This window comes from Salvelinus namaycush, chromosome 37 (genome assembly GCF_016432855.1).
Source record: "Salvelinus namaycush isolate Seneca chromosome 37, SaNama_1.0, whole genome shotgun sequence".
Classification (NCBI taxonomy): Eukaryota; Metazoa; Chordata; class Actinopteri; order Salmoniformes; family Salmonidae; genus Salvelinus; species Salvelinus namaycush.
In genome coordinates, this window is record NC_052343.1 from 29,116,149 (window position 1) to 29,131,308 (window position 15,160).

At 46.1% G+C, this 15,160-nt stretch overlaps 1 protein-coding gene across 1 annotated transcript; it reads left to right on the plus strand.

The window, feature by feature from the left end:
• The first annotated feature begins 9,973 nt into the window (after window positions 1-9,973).
• Window positions 9,974-13,222, plus strand: ccka (cholecystokinin a). Its single transcript, XM_038977289.1, has 3 exons — window positions 9,974-10,075; window positions 11,359-11,619; window positions 12,925-13,222. The coding sequence occupies exons 2-3, from the start codon at window positions 11,361-11,363 to the stop codon at window positions 13,062-13,064; spliced, it is 399 nt and encodes a 132-aa protein (XP_038833217.1). The 5' UTR covers window positions 9,974-10,075; window positions 11,359-11,360; the 3' UTR covers window positions 13,065-13,222.
• Window positions 13,223-15,160: the final 1,938 nt, after the last annotated feature.

A 15,160-nucleotide genomic window follows, 5' to 3' on the forward strand; every position in this document is an offset into this window, starting at 1 on the left:
TTGTGCCGTGGCGGAGATCTTTGTTGGCTATACTCGGCCTTGTCTCAGGATGGTAAGTTGGTGGTTGAAGATATCCCTCTAGTGGTGTGGGGGCTGTGCTTTGGCAAAGTGGGTGGGGTTATATCCTTCCTGTTTGGCCCTGTCTGGGGGTATCATCGGATGGGGCCACAGTGTCTCCTGACCCCTCCTGTCTCAGCCTCCAGTATTTATGCTGCAGTAGTTTATGTGTCGGGGGGCTAGGGTCAGTTTGTTATATCTGGAGTACTTCTCCTGTCTTATCCGGTGTCCTGTGTGAATTTAAGTATGCTCTCTCTAATTCTCTCTTTCTCTCTTTCTTTCTCTCGGAGGACCAGAGCCCTAGGACCATGCCTCAGGACTACCTGGCATGATGACTCCTTGCTGTCCCCAGTCCACCTGGCCGTGCTGCTGCTCCAGTTTCAACTGTTCTGCCTGCGGCTATGGAACCCTGACCTGTTCACCGGACGTGCTACCTGTCCCAGACCTGCTGTTTTCAACTCTCTAGAGACCGCAGGAGCGGTAGAGATACTCTTAATGATTGGCTATGAAAAGCCAACTGACATTTACTCCTGAGGTGCTGACTTGCTGCACCCTCGACAACTACTGTGATTCTTATTATTTGACCATGCTGGTCATTTATGAACATTTGAACATCTTGGCCATGTTCTGTTATAATCTCCACCCGGCACAGCCAGAAGAGGACTGGCCACCCCTCATAGCCTGGTTCCTCTCTAGGTTTCTTCCTAGGTTTTGGCCTTTCTAGGGAGTTTTTCCTAGCCACCGTGCTTCTACACCTGCATTGCTTGCTGTTTGGGGTTTTAGGCTGGGTTTCTGTACAGCACTTTGAGATATCAGCTGATTTAAGAAGGGCTATATAAATAAGTTTGATTTGATTTGATGTACTGCAGTGTTATTGTAGTGAGGCTTCAGAGGGGTTGCTGGCCTGCTGAGCAGTGGTGCTGAGGGTTTGTTCAATAGCTACGTTGGGGACCGTTTTTAATCACGGTTACAGAATGAAAGCTGCCCTCGCTTGATATTTGAATTCTGAAAAGAACAAAATTAAAGATTTATTTATTTATTTTTATTTTCATGTATTGACGCTGTAATGATATATTTACTGCTGTAAGGGGTGCGTACTGGCGGCAGAGAAGTCAGGCGCAGGAGAGCAAAAACTGATTTACAACGGCGCAGTTTAATAAATAAAACCACCGTTAACAGTACAATATTAAATGGGTAAAACCCATCACACACCAGCTTAACGTGCACAAGCATTACAATAAACAATTCCGGACAAGGACATGGGGGAAACAGAGGGTTAAATACACAACATGTAATTATGGAATTGGAACCAGGTGTGTGGAAGACAAGACAAAACAAATGGAAAATGAAAAGTGGATCGGCGATGGCTAGAAGGCCGGCGACGCCAACCACCGAACACCGCCCGAACAAGGAGAGGGACCGACTTCGGAGGAAGTCGTGACAACTGCCTGGTACTGATGCTCTAGAAATACTTAGAGAGACAAATCCAAGCCTTAATTGCTCTCTGTAGTAGAGGTCTGTTGGACTGCAATCAGCAATCTCCATCTGTATCTGCATAATGTGAACCGAGAAGATGGCAGCCAAAATGTTAAACAAATGTGATTTTTTTTTTTTCAAGCCTTGGTTCTATGCAGTACATTGTCCAGGCATAACTATACGAAGAGAAAGACTGGCCAATTCTGTGGAAAACACATTAACTGTAGTATTTTCACAAACAAACGTGTCTGTGTGTACAGGTTTTTAAAGGGTCAGCCACTGAAGTGGAGGTTCTCAGCTCTAGCTGCATGAGTGTAAACCTCTCTATTGAGGGATTTAGGTGGGAGTGCTGTGAAGACTTGCTTATTACGAACATTATGATAGAAACTCACCCAGCTGTTGTTTTCAGAAGTACCGTAACAATACAACAAAGATAAAAACAATTTATCATTGCTAAAATGTACTTCGGTCTTTGTCATTTTAACAAAGCTTTGAATCAAAACATCTCTTCTGTTTCTGCCCCCCACGTTGATCATTGATTAAGCTATCTTTATCTGTTGTGTTTCAAGAGCAGCTCCATTGTTGTCCTGTGGTTTCATCACAATATTGTAGAGCGTATGGATAGTAAAAGGTCAGTTCTAGGTAGGTACTACAGGAGAATGGAATAGCTGCAGTGGCCTACTCTGAATTAACATTCATGCATAGCAGACTAACTCAATGCTGGACCCCAGAGCCAGTTCCACAGCTGATTTAAATGTGTCCTTGCTAGTCAAGGACTGATTTAGACCTGGGACACCTGGTGGATGGAATGAATTATTAGGTAGAACAGAAAACCAACAGTACTCGGGACCTTCAGGCTCTGATTTGAATTCCCCTGCTTTATAACATACAGCTAATACAACAAGGATGACATTCAGTTTGTCAGAGTCGCTCACACTCTCCGGTCTGTGACGCAAGTCCCCGATGTCACTCCATCTCAGTATTCATCCGCCTGACGTTTTAAAACAATTGCTGAGACAAATCATATGGGTATATAAAGGGGAGGTGATGCGGCTTACAGGGTCAAACGTTTCTTCTCCCAAAGAAAGAAACAAGAGGATGTGATAATGATGAAGGGAATGTGTTGAGAGGAGGGGATGGAGAGATGAAGGGAATGTGTTGAGAGGAGGGGATGGAGAGATGAAGGGAATGTGTTGAGAGGAGGGGATGGAGTGATGAAGGGAATGTGTTTAGAGGAGGGGATGGAGAGATGAAGGGAATGTGTTTAGAGGAGGGGATGGAGAGATGAAGGGAATGTGTTTAGAGGAGGGGATGGAGAGATGAAGGGAATGTGTTGAGAGGAGGGGATGGAGAGATGAAGGGAATGTGTTGAGAGGAGGGGATGGAGAGATGAAGGGAATGTGTTGAGAGGAGGGGATGGAGAGATGAAGGGAATGTGTTGAGACGAGGGGATGGAGAGATGAAGGGAATGTGTTGAGAGGAGGAGATGGAGTGATGAAGGGAATGTGTTGAGAGGAGGAGATGGAGTGATGAAGGGAATGTGTTGAGACGAGGGGATGGAGAGATGAAGGGAATGTGTTGAGACGAGGGGATGGAGAGATGAAGGGAATGTGTTGAGACGAGGGGATGGAGAGATGAAGGGAATGTGTTTAGAGGAGGGGATGGAGAGATGAAGGGAATGTGTTGAGAGGAGGGGATGGAGAGATGAAGGGAATGTGTTGAGAGGAGGGGATGGAGAGATGAAGGGAATGTGTTGAGAGGAGGGGGTGGAGTGATGAAGGGAATGTGTTTAGAGGAGGGGATGGAGAGATGAAGGGAATGTGTTTAGAGGAGAGGATGGAGTCATCATGGGCAAGACATTTCTGTGGCTGCGTCATGTGGCACCCTATTTCCTACATAGTACTTTTGACCAGAGCCATATGGGTTGGGACACGAGCTCTGCCTATCTGCTCTGTTTCCATCACCGCTGCTGAAAGGGAATCAGATCAGATGTATCTCTCTCTAAAGTGTCCAGGCGTTTGGCTGGAAGCTCTGGATTGAGAGAGAGACCTCTCTTTATTGGATGTTAGTGCACAGATAATGCCAACCAGTGGAGGCTGGTGGGAGAAGCTATAGGAGGACGGGCTCCGTGTAATGGCTGGAATGGAATAAATGGAACGTAGTCAAACGTGGTTTCCATATGCTTAGGAAATGCCAACTAATGCCAAACTGTTTAGGAAACAATTGAAAGCTTACCGGGAATTTCTTATCTTATCCTTTTTTCATTTGCCACTTATTTTCCCTGGCTTAGCTCTGTCAGGCTGATCTGATAGGGTGTATGGTGACCTGCTTAGCTCTGTCAGGCTGATCTGATAGGGTGTATGGTGACCTGCTTAGCTCTGTCAGGCTGATCTGATAGGGTGTATGGTGACCTGCTTAGCTCTGCCATGCTGATCTGATAGGGTGTATGGTGACCTGCTTAGCTCTGCCATGCTGATCTGATAGGGTGTATGGTGACCTGCTTAGCTCTGCCATGCTGATCTGATAGGGTGTATGGTGACCTGCTTAGCTCTGTCAGGCTGATCTGATAGGGTGTATGGTGAACTGCTTAGCTCTGTCAGGCTGATCTGATAGGGTGTATGGGGACATGCTTAGCTCTGTCAGGCTGATCTCATAGGGTGTATGGTGACCTGCTTAGCTCTGCCAGGCTGATCTGATAGGGTGTATGGTGATCTGCTTAGCTCTGTCAGGCTGATCTGATAGGGTGTATGGTGACCTGCTTAGCTCTGTCAGGCTGATCTGATAGGGTGTATGGGGACATGCTTAGCTCTGCCAGGCTGATCTGATAGGGTGTATGGTGACTTGCTTAGCTCTGTCAGGCTGATCTGATAGGGTGTATGGCGACCTGCTTAGCTCTGTCAGGCTGATCTGATAGGGTGTATGGTGACCTGCTTAGCTCTGTCAGGCTGATCTGATAGGATGTATGGTGACCTGCTTAGCTCTGTCAGGCTGATCTGATAGGGTGTATGGTGAACTGCTTAGCTCTGTCAGGCTGATCTGATAGGGTGTATGGTGACCTGCTTAGCTCTGTCAGGCTGATCTCATAGGGTGTATGGTGACCTGCTTAGCTCTGTCAGGCTGATCTGATAGGGTGTATGGTGACCTGCTTAGCTCTGTCAGGCTGATCTGATAGGGTGTATGGTGACCTGCTTAGCTCTGTCAGGCTGATCTGATAGGGTGTATGGTGACCTGCTTAGCTCTGCCAGGCTGATCTGATAGGGTGTATGGTGACTTGCTTAGCTCTGTCAGGCTGATCTGATAGGGTGTATGGTGACCTGCTTAGCTCTGCCAGGCTGATCTGATAGGGTGTATGGTGACCTGCTTAGCTCTGTCAGACTGATCTGATAGGGTGTATGGTGACCTGCTTAGCTCTGCCAGGCTGATCTGATAGGGTGTATGGTGATCTGCTTAGCTCTGCCAGGCTGATCTGATAGGGTGTATGGTGACCTGCTTAGCTTTGCCATGCTGATCTGATAGGGTGTATGGTGACCTGCTTAGCTCTGTCAGGCTGATCTGATAGCGTGTATGGTGACCTGCTTAGCTCTGTCAGGCTGATCTGATAGGGTGTATGGTGACCTGCTTAGCTCTGTCAGGCTGATCTGATAGGGTGTATGGGGACATGCTTAGCTCTACCAGGCTGATCTGATAGGGTCTATGGTGACCTGCTTAGCTCTGTCAGGCTGATCTGATAGGGTGTATGGTGACCTGCTTAGCTCTGTCAGGCTGATCTGATAGGGTGTATGGTGACCTGCTTAGCTCTGCCAGGCTGATCTGATAGGGTGTATGGTGACCTGCTTAGCTCTGCCAGGCTGATCTGATAGGGTGTATGGTGACCTGCTTAGCTCTGTCAGGCTGATCTGATAGGGTGTATGGGGACATGCTTAGCTCTACCAGGCTGATCTGATAGGGTCTATGGTGACCTGCTTAGCTCTGTCAGGCTGATCTGATAGGGTGTATGGTGACTTGCTTAGCTCTGTCAGGCTGATCTGATAGGGTGTATGGTGACCTGCTTAGCTCTGCCAGGCTGATCTGATAGGGTGTATGGTGACCTGCTTAGCTCTGTCAGGCTGATCTGATAGGGTGTATGGTGACTTGCTTAGCTCTGTCAGGCTGATCTGATAGGGTGTATGGTGACCTGCTTAGCTCTGCCAGGCTGATCTGATAGGGTGTATGGTGACCTGCTTAGCTCTGTCAGGCTGATCTGATAGGGTGTATGGTGACCTGCTTAGCTCTGTCAGGCTGATCTGATAGGGTGTATGGTGACCTGCTTAGCTCTGTCAGGCTGATCTGATAGGGTGTATGGTGACCTGCTTAGCTCTGCCAGGCTGATCTGATAGGGTGTATGGTGACCTGCTTAGCTCTGTCAGGCTGATCTGATAGGGTGTATGGTGACCTGCTTAGCTCTGTCAGGCTGATCTCATAGGGTGTATGGTGACCTGCTTAGCTCTGTCAGACTGATCTGATAGGGTGTATGGTGACCTGCTTAGCTCTGCCAGGCTGATCTGATAGGGTGTATGGTGATCTGCTTAGCTCTGCCAGGCTGATCTGATAGGGTGTATGGTGACCTGCTTAGCTTTGCCATGCTGATCTGATAGGGTGTATGGTGACCTGCTTAGCTCTGTCAGGCTGATCTGATAGCGTGTATGGTGACCTGCTTAGCTCTGTCAGGCTGATCTGATAGGGTGTATGGTGACCTGCTTAGCTCTGCCAGGATGATCTGATAGGGTGTATGGGGACCTGCTTAGCTCTACCAGGCTGATCTGATAGGGTCTATGGTGACCTGCTTAACTCTGCCAGGCTGATCTGATAGGGTGTATGGTGACCTGCTTAGCTCTGTCAGGCTGATCTGATAGGGTGTATGGTGACCTGCTTAGCTCTGTCAGGCTGATCTGATAGGGTGTATGGTGACCTGCTTAGCTCTGCCAGGCTGATCTGATAGGGTGTATGGGGACCTGCTTAGCTCTGCCAGGCTGATCTGATAGGGTGTATGGGGACCTGCTTAGCTCTGCCAGTCTGATCTGATAGGGTCTATGGGGACCTGCTTAGCTCTGCCAGGCTGATCTGATAGGGTGTATGGTGACCTGCTTAGCTCTGCCAGGCTGATCTGATAGGGTGTATGGGGACCTGCTTAGCTCTGCCAGCCTGATCTGATAGGGTGTATGGGGACCTGCTTAGCTCTGCCAGCCTGATCTGATAGGGTGTATGGGGACCTGCTTAGCTCTGCCAGCCTGATCTGATAGGGTGTATGGGGACCTGCTTAGCTCTGCCAGCCTGATCTGATAGGGTGTATGGGGACCTGCTTAGCTCTGCCATCCTGATCTGATAGGGTGTATGGGGACCTGCTTAGCTCTGCCAGCCTGATCTGATAGGGTGTATGGGGACCTGCTTAGCTCTGCCAGCCTGATCTGATAGGGTGTATGGGGACCTGCTTAGCTCTGCCAGGCTGATCTGATAGGGTGTATGGGGACGCCCTGCTGGCCAGTGATAGCCCACCTGGCCCCCCTGCCTTCAAAGATTCACATCAGAAAGTCTGGGTGCATCTCAAATGGCATTCTATTCCCCGAAGCCTTCAAACTCAACTCTGAACCACCAACTAGTTCCACTGTGTTTCCTCTTTCATTGTTCCCCTCTAATCACGGACTGATATAGACCTGAGACACCAGGTGGGTGCAATTCATTATCAGGTAGAACAGAAAACCAGCAGGCTCCAGATCTCGTAGGGTAAGAGTTGAACACCCCTGCCCTGTAGTGCACTGCTTTTGACCAGACTCCTATGGGCCCCGATCAAAAGTAGTGCACTATATAGGAAATAGGGTGCCATTTGGGACGCAAACAATATCAGCTCTTTAAGTGGTGTAGGTGATGTTACTGATGTTCTTCTAGATGCTGTCTTTCTCCTTAATGTTGTTGTTGTTGTTATAACAACAAGGGTCTGTTCTCTCTCGGTCTCTGTGCGTGCAGAGCTGAGTGGCAGCTTGTTCCGTGTGACAGCCATATCACTCCAAGAGGACAACCACCTGGCGATGACATTCTGAAGAGCAACGGATCGCTAATGCTAGTCCATTTACATAGAGGACCATGCTTAAAATACACAGGGGAGAGTGTTGATACACCACTATTCCTGTTTATCATTTACATAGAGGACCATGCTTAAAATACACAGGGGAGAGTGTTGATACACCACTATTCCTGTTTATCATTTACATAGAGGACCATGCTTAAAATACACAGGGGAGAGTGTTGATACACCACTATTCCTGTTTATCATTTACATAGAGGACCATGCTTAAAATACACAGGGGAGAGTGTTGATACACCACTATTCCTGTTTATCATTTACATAGAGGACCATGCTTAAAATACACAGGGGAGAGTGTTGATACACCACTATTCCTGTTTATCTGAGATTGAATCCCACATCCCCGTGGGACAGCTAATTGGTGTACAGTGGAATTCTAATTTCCCTCGTTAGAAAAGTCAACTGGGCTTAAGAACAATTAATTAAATAATGTTACAACAGCAATGAGTAATGGGTTAGTTATACAAATATTAAAGGAACCTATATTTAAAACCACTATCTGGATGTATAATGGTAAGATAAAACTACATTCCTATAAAATAGTGTTCACTGGGTGAAATGAAAGATAATCGGAATATTAGATACTCTGAATACTGTATATTAATTCAAAGTACAGGAAGCATGTTTCCTCCACTAATCGTAGAAGCTGGACAAAGGATTGGATTGAACAAAGACAGTAATTCAGTTTATAGTTATTTGAGATGCAAGTATCGAGTCAGGAGGAGAACCAAAAGGAAGACTGTTTAATTCTCTAACGATACAGTGTATGAATCACAGGAGGCTGCTGAGGGGAGAAGACTGTTTAATTCTCTAACGATACAGTGTATGAATCACAGGAGGCTGCTGAGAGGAGAACTGTTTAATTCTCTAACGATACAGTGTATGAATCACAGGAGGCTGCTGAGGGGAGAACTGTTTAATTCTCTAACGATACAGTGTATGAATCACAGGAGGCTGCTGAGAGGAGAACTGTTTAATTCTCTAACGATACAGTGTATGAATCACAGGAGGCTGCTGAGGGGAGAACTGTTTAATTCTCTAATGATACAGTGTATGAATCACAGGAGGCTGCTGAGGGGAGAACTGTTTAATTCTCTAACGATACAGTGTGTGAATCACAGGAGGCTGCTGAGGGGAGAACTGTTTAATTCTCTAATGATACAGTGTATGAATCACAGGAGGCTGATGAGGGGAGAAGACTGTTTAATTCTCTAACGATACAGTGTATGAATCACAGGAGGCTGCTGAGGGGAGGAGACTGTTTAATTCTCTAACGATACAGTGTATGAATCACAGGAGGCTGCTGAGGGGAGGAGACTGTTTAATTCTCTAACGATACAGTGTATGAATCACAGGAGGTTGCTGAGGGGAGAAGACTGTTTAATTCTCTAACGATACAGTGTATGAATCACAGGAGGCTGATGAGGGGAGGAGACTGTTTAATTCTCTAACGATACAGTGTATGAATCACAGGAGGCTGCTGAGAGGAGGAGACTGTTTAATTCTCTAACGATACAGTGTATGAATCACAGGAGGCTGCTGAGGGGAGGATGGCTCATAATAATGTCCAAAACACGGAGCGGCATTAAACACATGGAGATCATGTGTCTGATGTATTTGAAACCATTCCACTTATTCCACTCCAACCATTACCACTTCCTCCCCAATTAAGTAGCTACCAACCTCCTGTGGTATGAATGTAATCCTGAAAAAACAATCTCCATGTCCTTCAGTTAGACAACTTTAAAGACCTTTAAGAGATCGTGCCTTGTGTTTCATTCCCAGGCACACAGCCAGATGTGCATCCCCATATTAATCAGGCAGCAGTCTCTCTTATGAGGGAGAAGGATTAGCCTATCACTGTCTGGAGACTGAGGCTGATGACTGGGGTCTAGGAGACGGGCTTACTTCTGGGTCATATTCATTAGGAACCAAACGGAAGAAAATGGACTGAAACTATGAGTGATTATACCTGATCACACCTAATAATTTAAAAAAGTGTCCTAATGAATACGACCATGGGTTCCTTGTTTTTGGGGGAGGGGGGTGTGGGGAGTGGTTGTTATGATCTTTGACCCTCTCCCCCTCTTGTTCCCTAGTGCGTCAGCATCAGAGGAGAGGAGAGAGGAGCGTGGGGAGTGTAGTGGGTTCAGGGTGGTGCCCTGTCCCTCTCTGAAGGAGGCGGTGAGTGCATCTATCCCGTTACTGCGTCAGCGATGCGCAAATACACGACAGGATGCAAAAGCTCCGCTCCAGGGACCAAGGGACCGGCCCTCCCACTCCGGGTATATAAGGGTCACTCCTGCACCTTCAGGAGAAGTTTCCCGCTGTCTGTTCCAGCTGTACTCCCTCTACTGTACACTCCTCCTCCTCTCCTCTACTGTTACCAGACTGTTGAGCCCAGCCTGTGTGGACTAACTGAAGGTAATTGAACTTTGTGTGGCTATTTATTGTTCTAATTTTTCTGCTGTGAGGTCGCTGTGGTTATCAGTAAAGAAGCTTAATGAACACTTGGAGCATGGGACTAATTCCTTGCACAATGGGTTCTCTACAATTGAAGTACAGGGTTTAAGTTCAGGTCAATGAGTGGAATAATCCGACTGGGTTCCAGTCAATTACGTGAGGACGCAATTGTGTTTTTCATATGAAATCTGTCTTGAATGAATGTGTCGACAGTCATTCACTGTAGCTAGTTTGAGAAATGATGGTGTGTCCTGACTCCTGTTTAATATCTGGTGTATTATTGCTGCCTGGATATACCTTCCTTTGGATTGCTGTTCCTCTATATTTGTTTTAATTCTATACATCCCAGACAGTTCTTGTTTGTTGAATCTACATGAATTATTCACTAGTCCATTGGTGGTATGGTGGTGTGAAATCACAGACATCTTCCCCCTGGAGAGTACTTTCCAATGGCTCTTTAAACAGAGAAGAGTCTGTTTTTTCTGCCTCTGAGGCGTCTTATGGTAGAAAAGTAAATTCTCCTTACTGGAAGCTGAAGAAGCCGATAACATGGATCGCTGCCTAATTGTGTTGGTCCTTTCCTCCAGGATTATATTACAACAGGAAAGACTCATCCGTCAGTATTACTACCCTACAACTTATATGATTGGTCAATTCATATTGGGTGGGAAAGGGCACTTTAATTTTGTTTTAACCAAATGTATTGTTTTGGATAATTGCCTTCTACCCCTGTGCTGCATAATGCAACACAAAGGTTTCAGTTGTGTCATGAGAAACATATCATGGTATTCCTTGTAAAACATATCATGGTATTCCTTGTAAAACATATCATGGTATTCCTTGTAAAACATATCATGGTATTCCTTGTAAAACATATCATGGTATTCCTTGTAAAACATATCATGGTATTCCTTGTAAAACATATCATGGTATTCCTTGTAAAACATATCATGGTATTCCTTGTAAAACATATCATGGTATTCCTTGTAAAACATATCATGGTATTCCTTGTAAAATGTATTTTTTTTTAAATAGACTCAAATGTAATACAGATCTATGCAGAGATGTTAATTCATGTTCTCTTTTGATGCTAATCTTTTCTGATGTTCTGTCCATCTCTCTCTCTCTCTGTGCCCCCTCCTTCTCTCCCTCTCTCTCTCTCTCTCTCTCTCTCTCTCTCTCTCTCTCTCTCTCTCTCTCTGTGCTCCCTCCCTCTCTCCCTCTCTCTGTGCCCCCTCCGTCAGCAATGAATGCAGGCATCTGTGTATGTGTACTGCTGGCTGCGTTCTCTGGCAGCAGTTTGGGGCGCCCGTCGCACTCGCAGGATGAGGACAAGCCTGAGCCCCCCCAGCTCGACAGCGTTATGTCTCCCCAACACACACGCCACACCCGCTCAGCGCCCTCCAGTGGCCAGCTCACCCCCTTCTCCAAACCGTCAGAGGACGAGGCAGAGGACCCCCGCACCAGTCTGCACGAACTACTGGCAAGATTGATATCCAGGAAAGGTAAGCCATGACATCTGTTAAATGTTTGTTAAAGTAAAATAGAACAATGTTAAAGGTTTGTTCAAAAATGTCATATTCTAGGGTTGTATGTTATCACAATCCTAGTATCCCTCACTCATGAACTAAGTCACCAATTATATTAAGTCATGTATTAAGTCACCGTATTCTCTATGTAGTGCACTACTTTGACCAGGGCACATAGCGCTCTGATCAAAAGTAGTGCACTATTTAGGGAATAGGGTACCATTTGTGGCTCAGGACAGTGACCTTGTATGAGTTTTGGATTGGCATCATCTCCACTCTGATAGCTTTCCCATCTCTATAGTTAAAGCACTTTCCCTCTGAGAAGGAAGAGAAGTCCCACAGTATGAGACAGACAGCCATGGAGGAGAAAGTTGATAGTGGGAATTATCCAGACTGAGAGGAGGCCTTCCCTCCGGTGGTTTTCATCACGTAACAGAGAGATGAAGAAATATGACATCGTTAGAGAAAGAAAGCCTCCCTCTCTCTCCGTGCTTCCTCCTCTGTCATCATTCATCTCTCTGGGTGTTGTCACAATCCAGTCATGGCTTTGTCATGCTGCTGTTGTCTGGCCCTGCTCAAACTGGACTTTTTGACTTTTATAAACAATCAAATAAATGGCTATATTTTGCCATTTTAAAAGGCACTCTACAAAAGTTGTGTAGGTTAGTGCGGTTTGTAGACATCCTTAACTCCTCTGAAGAGTGCCAGAACATTTACACACAGAAGTACATGCCAAAGAATGAAAGAGTCAGTGTCTCCAGTGGATTGATAATGACTGACCGGCACCAGTCCCTGGGATGATGCTGAGCGGATGTTGCTGAATGGTTCCAGCAGATAGCTAGCCAACACTGATTTAGTCAATTAACAAGTGTTCATTTACTTTAATCCAATAGGTCTTCCCTGATCCCTGGAACAAAAAATGGTTAAGAAACATGTTATGATCCAACATATCAAGGAGTTGTGTTATCATGATCCCAAACAGTCATACGGATGGGATGCTTTCTAGGAATAATTATACTATGTTCTTTCATCTAATGATACAATCAAATGAATAAGGTTATTCCAACAGGAGACTCCAGTGCCCGTTACAGTATAGATGCTATGTGACATCTGTCTCTGTTCCAGATATAGAAATATATATTATATCCATATGCATTAGAATATAATGTAGTATTTAAAAGGGCAATCTGGGATTTAAACAATGCACAACCGCCATTTCTTTGGTAAAAAGCTGAAGGATTGTGCTGGAGAAAAGTAACCCCTCAAATTCCCTGGTTCCAGGATCCTTCCAGAGGAGCTCGTCCCTGAGCAGCAGAGCCAGCGGTCCGGGTCCCAGCCACAAGATAAAGGACAGAGACTACCTGGGCTGGATGGACTTCGGACGCCGCAGTGCAGAGGAGTACGAGGAGTACTCCTCATAGAAACAGACGCTCCACCACTAAATCCATCTCAATTATCAGAATCGGAAAACAAAAAAATCATTGTCCCCAAAAGCTATATTTATTATGATGTATTTGATGTAAATGTGTTTGTAAAACTGATATGAAGCAATATATATACAGTACGTATACAGATTTTTGAAGAAAACTAAAAAGTTTCATGCTTTTCTTACATGTACCCTACACACAGTCCGATGTCCTTAAAACACAGAGATATCTCATCAGACAGATTTTGTAGTAGATTAAACCAAGCCTGCATAATATACACACATCCTTTTCCATAGTGTTTCCAAACACTAAGGCCTTGGGTTCATTGTAGTCCTAAGTGCCATGCAGTCTAGTGCATTTAGTGGGCTCATGCTCTATTTGTCACTTACAAATAATGTTACACAACAGCTCATCTGACTCATATTTGCTCCCCTATTATGCTGGACCACAGTTGGCACACATTGTTTACAGCTCTAGTCATCACTGAGCCACGGAGATGCAGCAACATACAGCAGGATCCTCCTCTTAATGCAGAAGGTACAGGGAGGTTAGACAGTGAGAGACTGCAGTGGGTGTATTAGCAGCACTTAATGAATTTAGGTCTGAAGTGATACCTCCCTGAGCAACTTGTCTTCTTATAGACCCACTGTACCTACAGCAGAGCAGCACATCACTCTGAATTAAAGAGCACTGTACCTACAGCAGAGCAGCACATCACTCTGACTGAATTAAAGAGCACTGTACCTACAGCAGAGCAGCACATCACTCTGACTGAATTAAAGAGCACTGTACCTACAGCAGAGCAGCACATCACTCTGACTGAATTAAAGAGCACTGTACCTACAGCAGAGCAGCACATCACTCTGACTGAATTAAAGAGCAAGAGTATTTTTGTTAACGAGCAGTCCTCCAGATCTACTTTTCCAGACACACGGCTTTAGGGGGTGATTGTAGCAGCAATAACAGAGGCAATATCACATCTGTCACTAAATAGAAAAACCGGAACACAGAGGAGACAAATAAAGCTTGGGTTTTTACATTAGACAACGCACGCAGCTTAACAAATATTGGATGGAGTACCACTTAGGTGCATTGGAGAGACAATGGCATGGCTTGGATTGCACTGTTGTGAGCATAAAGCTTGGCTAGCGCCGCACTAATGCTAGCACAGGTGTCCCTCAATGAGCTGATTTAATTATTTGCGACAGGTGTTCGATGTGGGATGGGAGACAGGAGGCGGGGAGGATGAGTGGAAGCAGGAGAGGGGAGAAGGGTGAGGAGGGGAGAATGTGGGGGCAGAGGGGAGAAGAGAAGGATGAGGGGAGGTAGAGGGGAGAATCAGGGGGGGATGAGGGGAGGCAGAGGAACGAAGAAGGGGAGGATGAGGGGAGGGTGAGGAGGAGAGAATGGGAGGGTGAGGATGAGGGGAGAATGGGAAGGTGAGGAGGGCAGAATTGGGGGCGGAGGGGAGGCAGAGAAGGGGAGGATGAGGGGAGAATGGGAGGGTGAGGAGGAGGGGGGAATGGGGGGGTGGAGGGGAGGCAGAGGAGGGGAGAAGGGGAGGATGAGGGGAGGTGGAGGAGAAGGGGAGGATGAGGAGGGCAGAAGGGGAGGATGAGGGGAGGTGGAGGAGAAGGGGAGGATGAGGAGGGCAGAAGGGGAGGATGAGGGGAGGTGGAGGAGAAGGGGAGGATGAGGTGGGAGTAGAGAGGGAGCTGTTGCATAATAAAGCATGACAATAAAATACAGAAAAACATGAAACATCTGCTGCTGCTGGGGCAATTACATGTATTGGTGCCCATTTACAACAGACAGTGGCTGACTGCTGGGTCCACATTAGGCTCAATGAGATGCTAGAAGGTTGGGACTGGTGATGGTGAAACCCCACAGGGAGACAGTGGTTTGACAGACCTAGAGAGAGATGGCAGGTAGGGGGGATTATGTAGGACCACTAAACATTTTGGAAAACTTGTTGTAGATCCCAAAAAGGATGAATCCTTTCAGTTCCAGTGAATATTTTTTTTTTGGCATCAACATTCTCTTTTGAAGTCTATGATAACGCAAGTCAAAGGTCAATTTGATCATCAATC

What these genes read in the sequence shown, in the direction of transcription:
- ccka (XM_038977289.1), top strand. Translation starts at nt 11,361, where the DNA reads ATGAATGCAGGCATCTGTGTATGTGTACTGCTGGCTGCGTTCTCTGGC. An exon ending in AAGATTGATATCCAGGAAAG is followed by an intron (nt 11,620 to 12,924) that starts GTAAGCCATGAC and finishes CCCTGGTTCCAG; the next exon opens with GATCCTTCCAGAGGAGCTCG.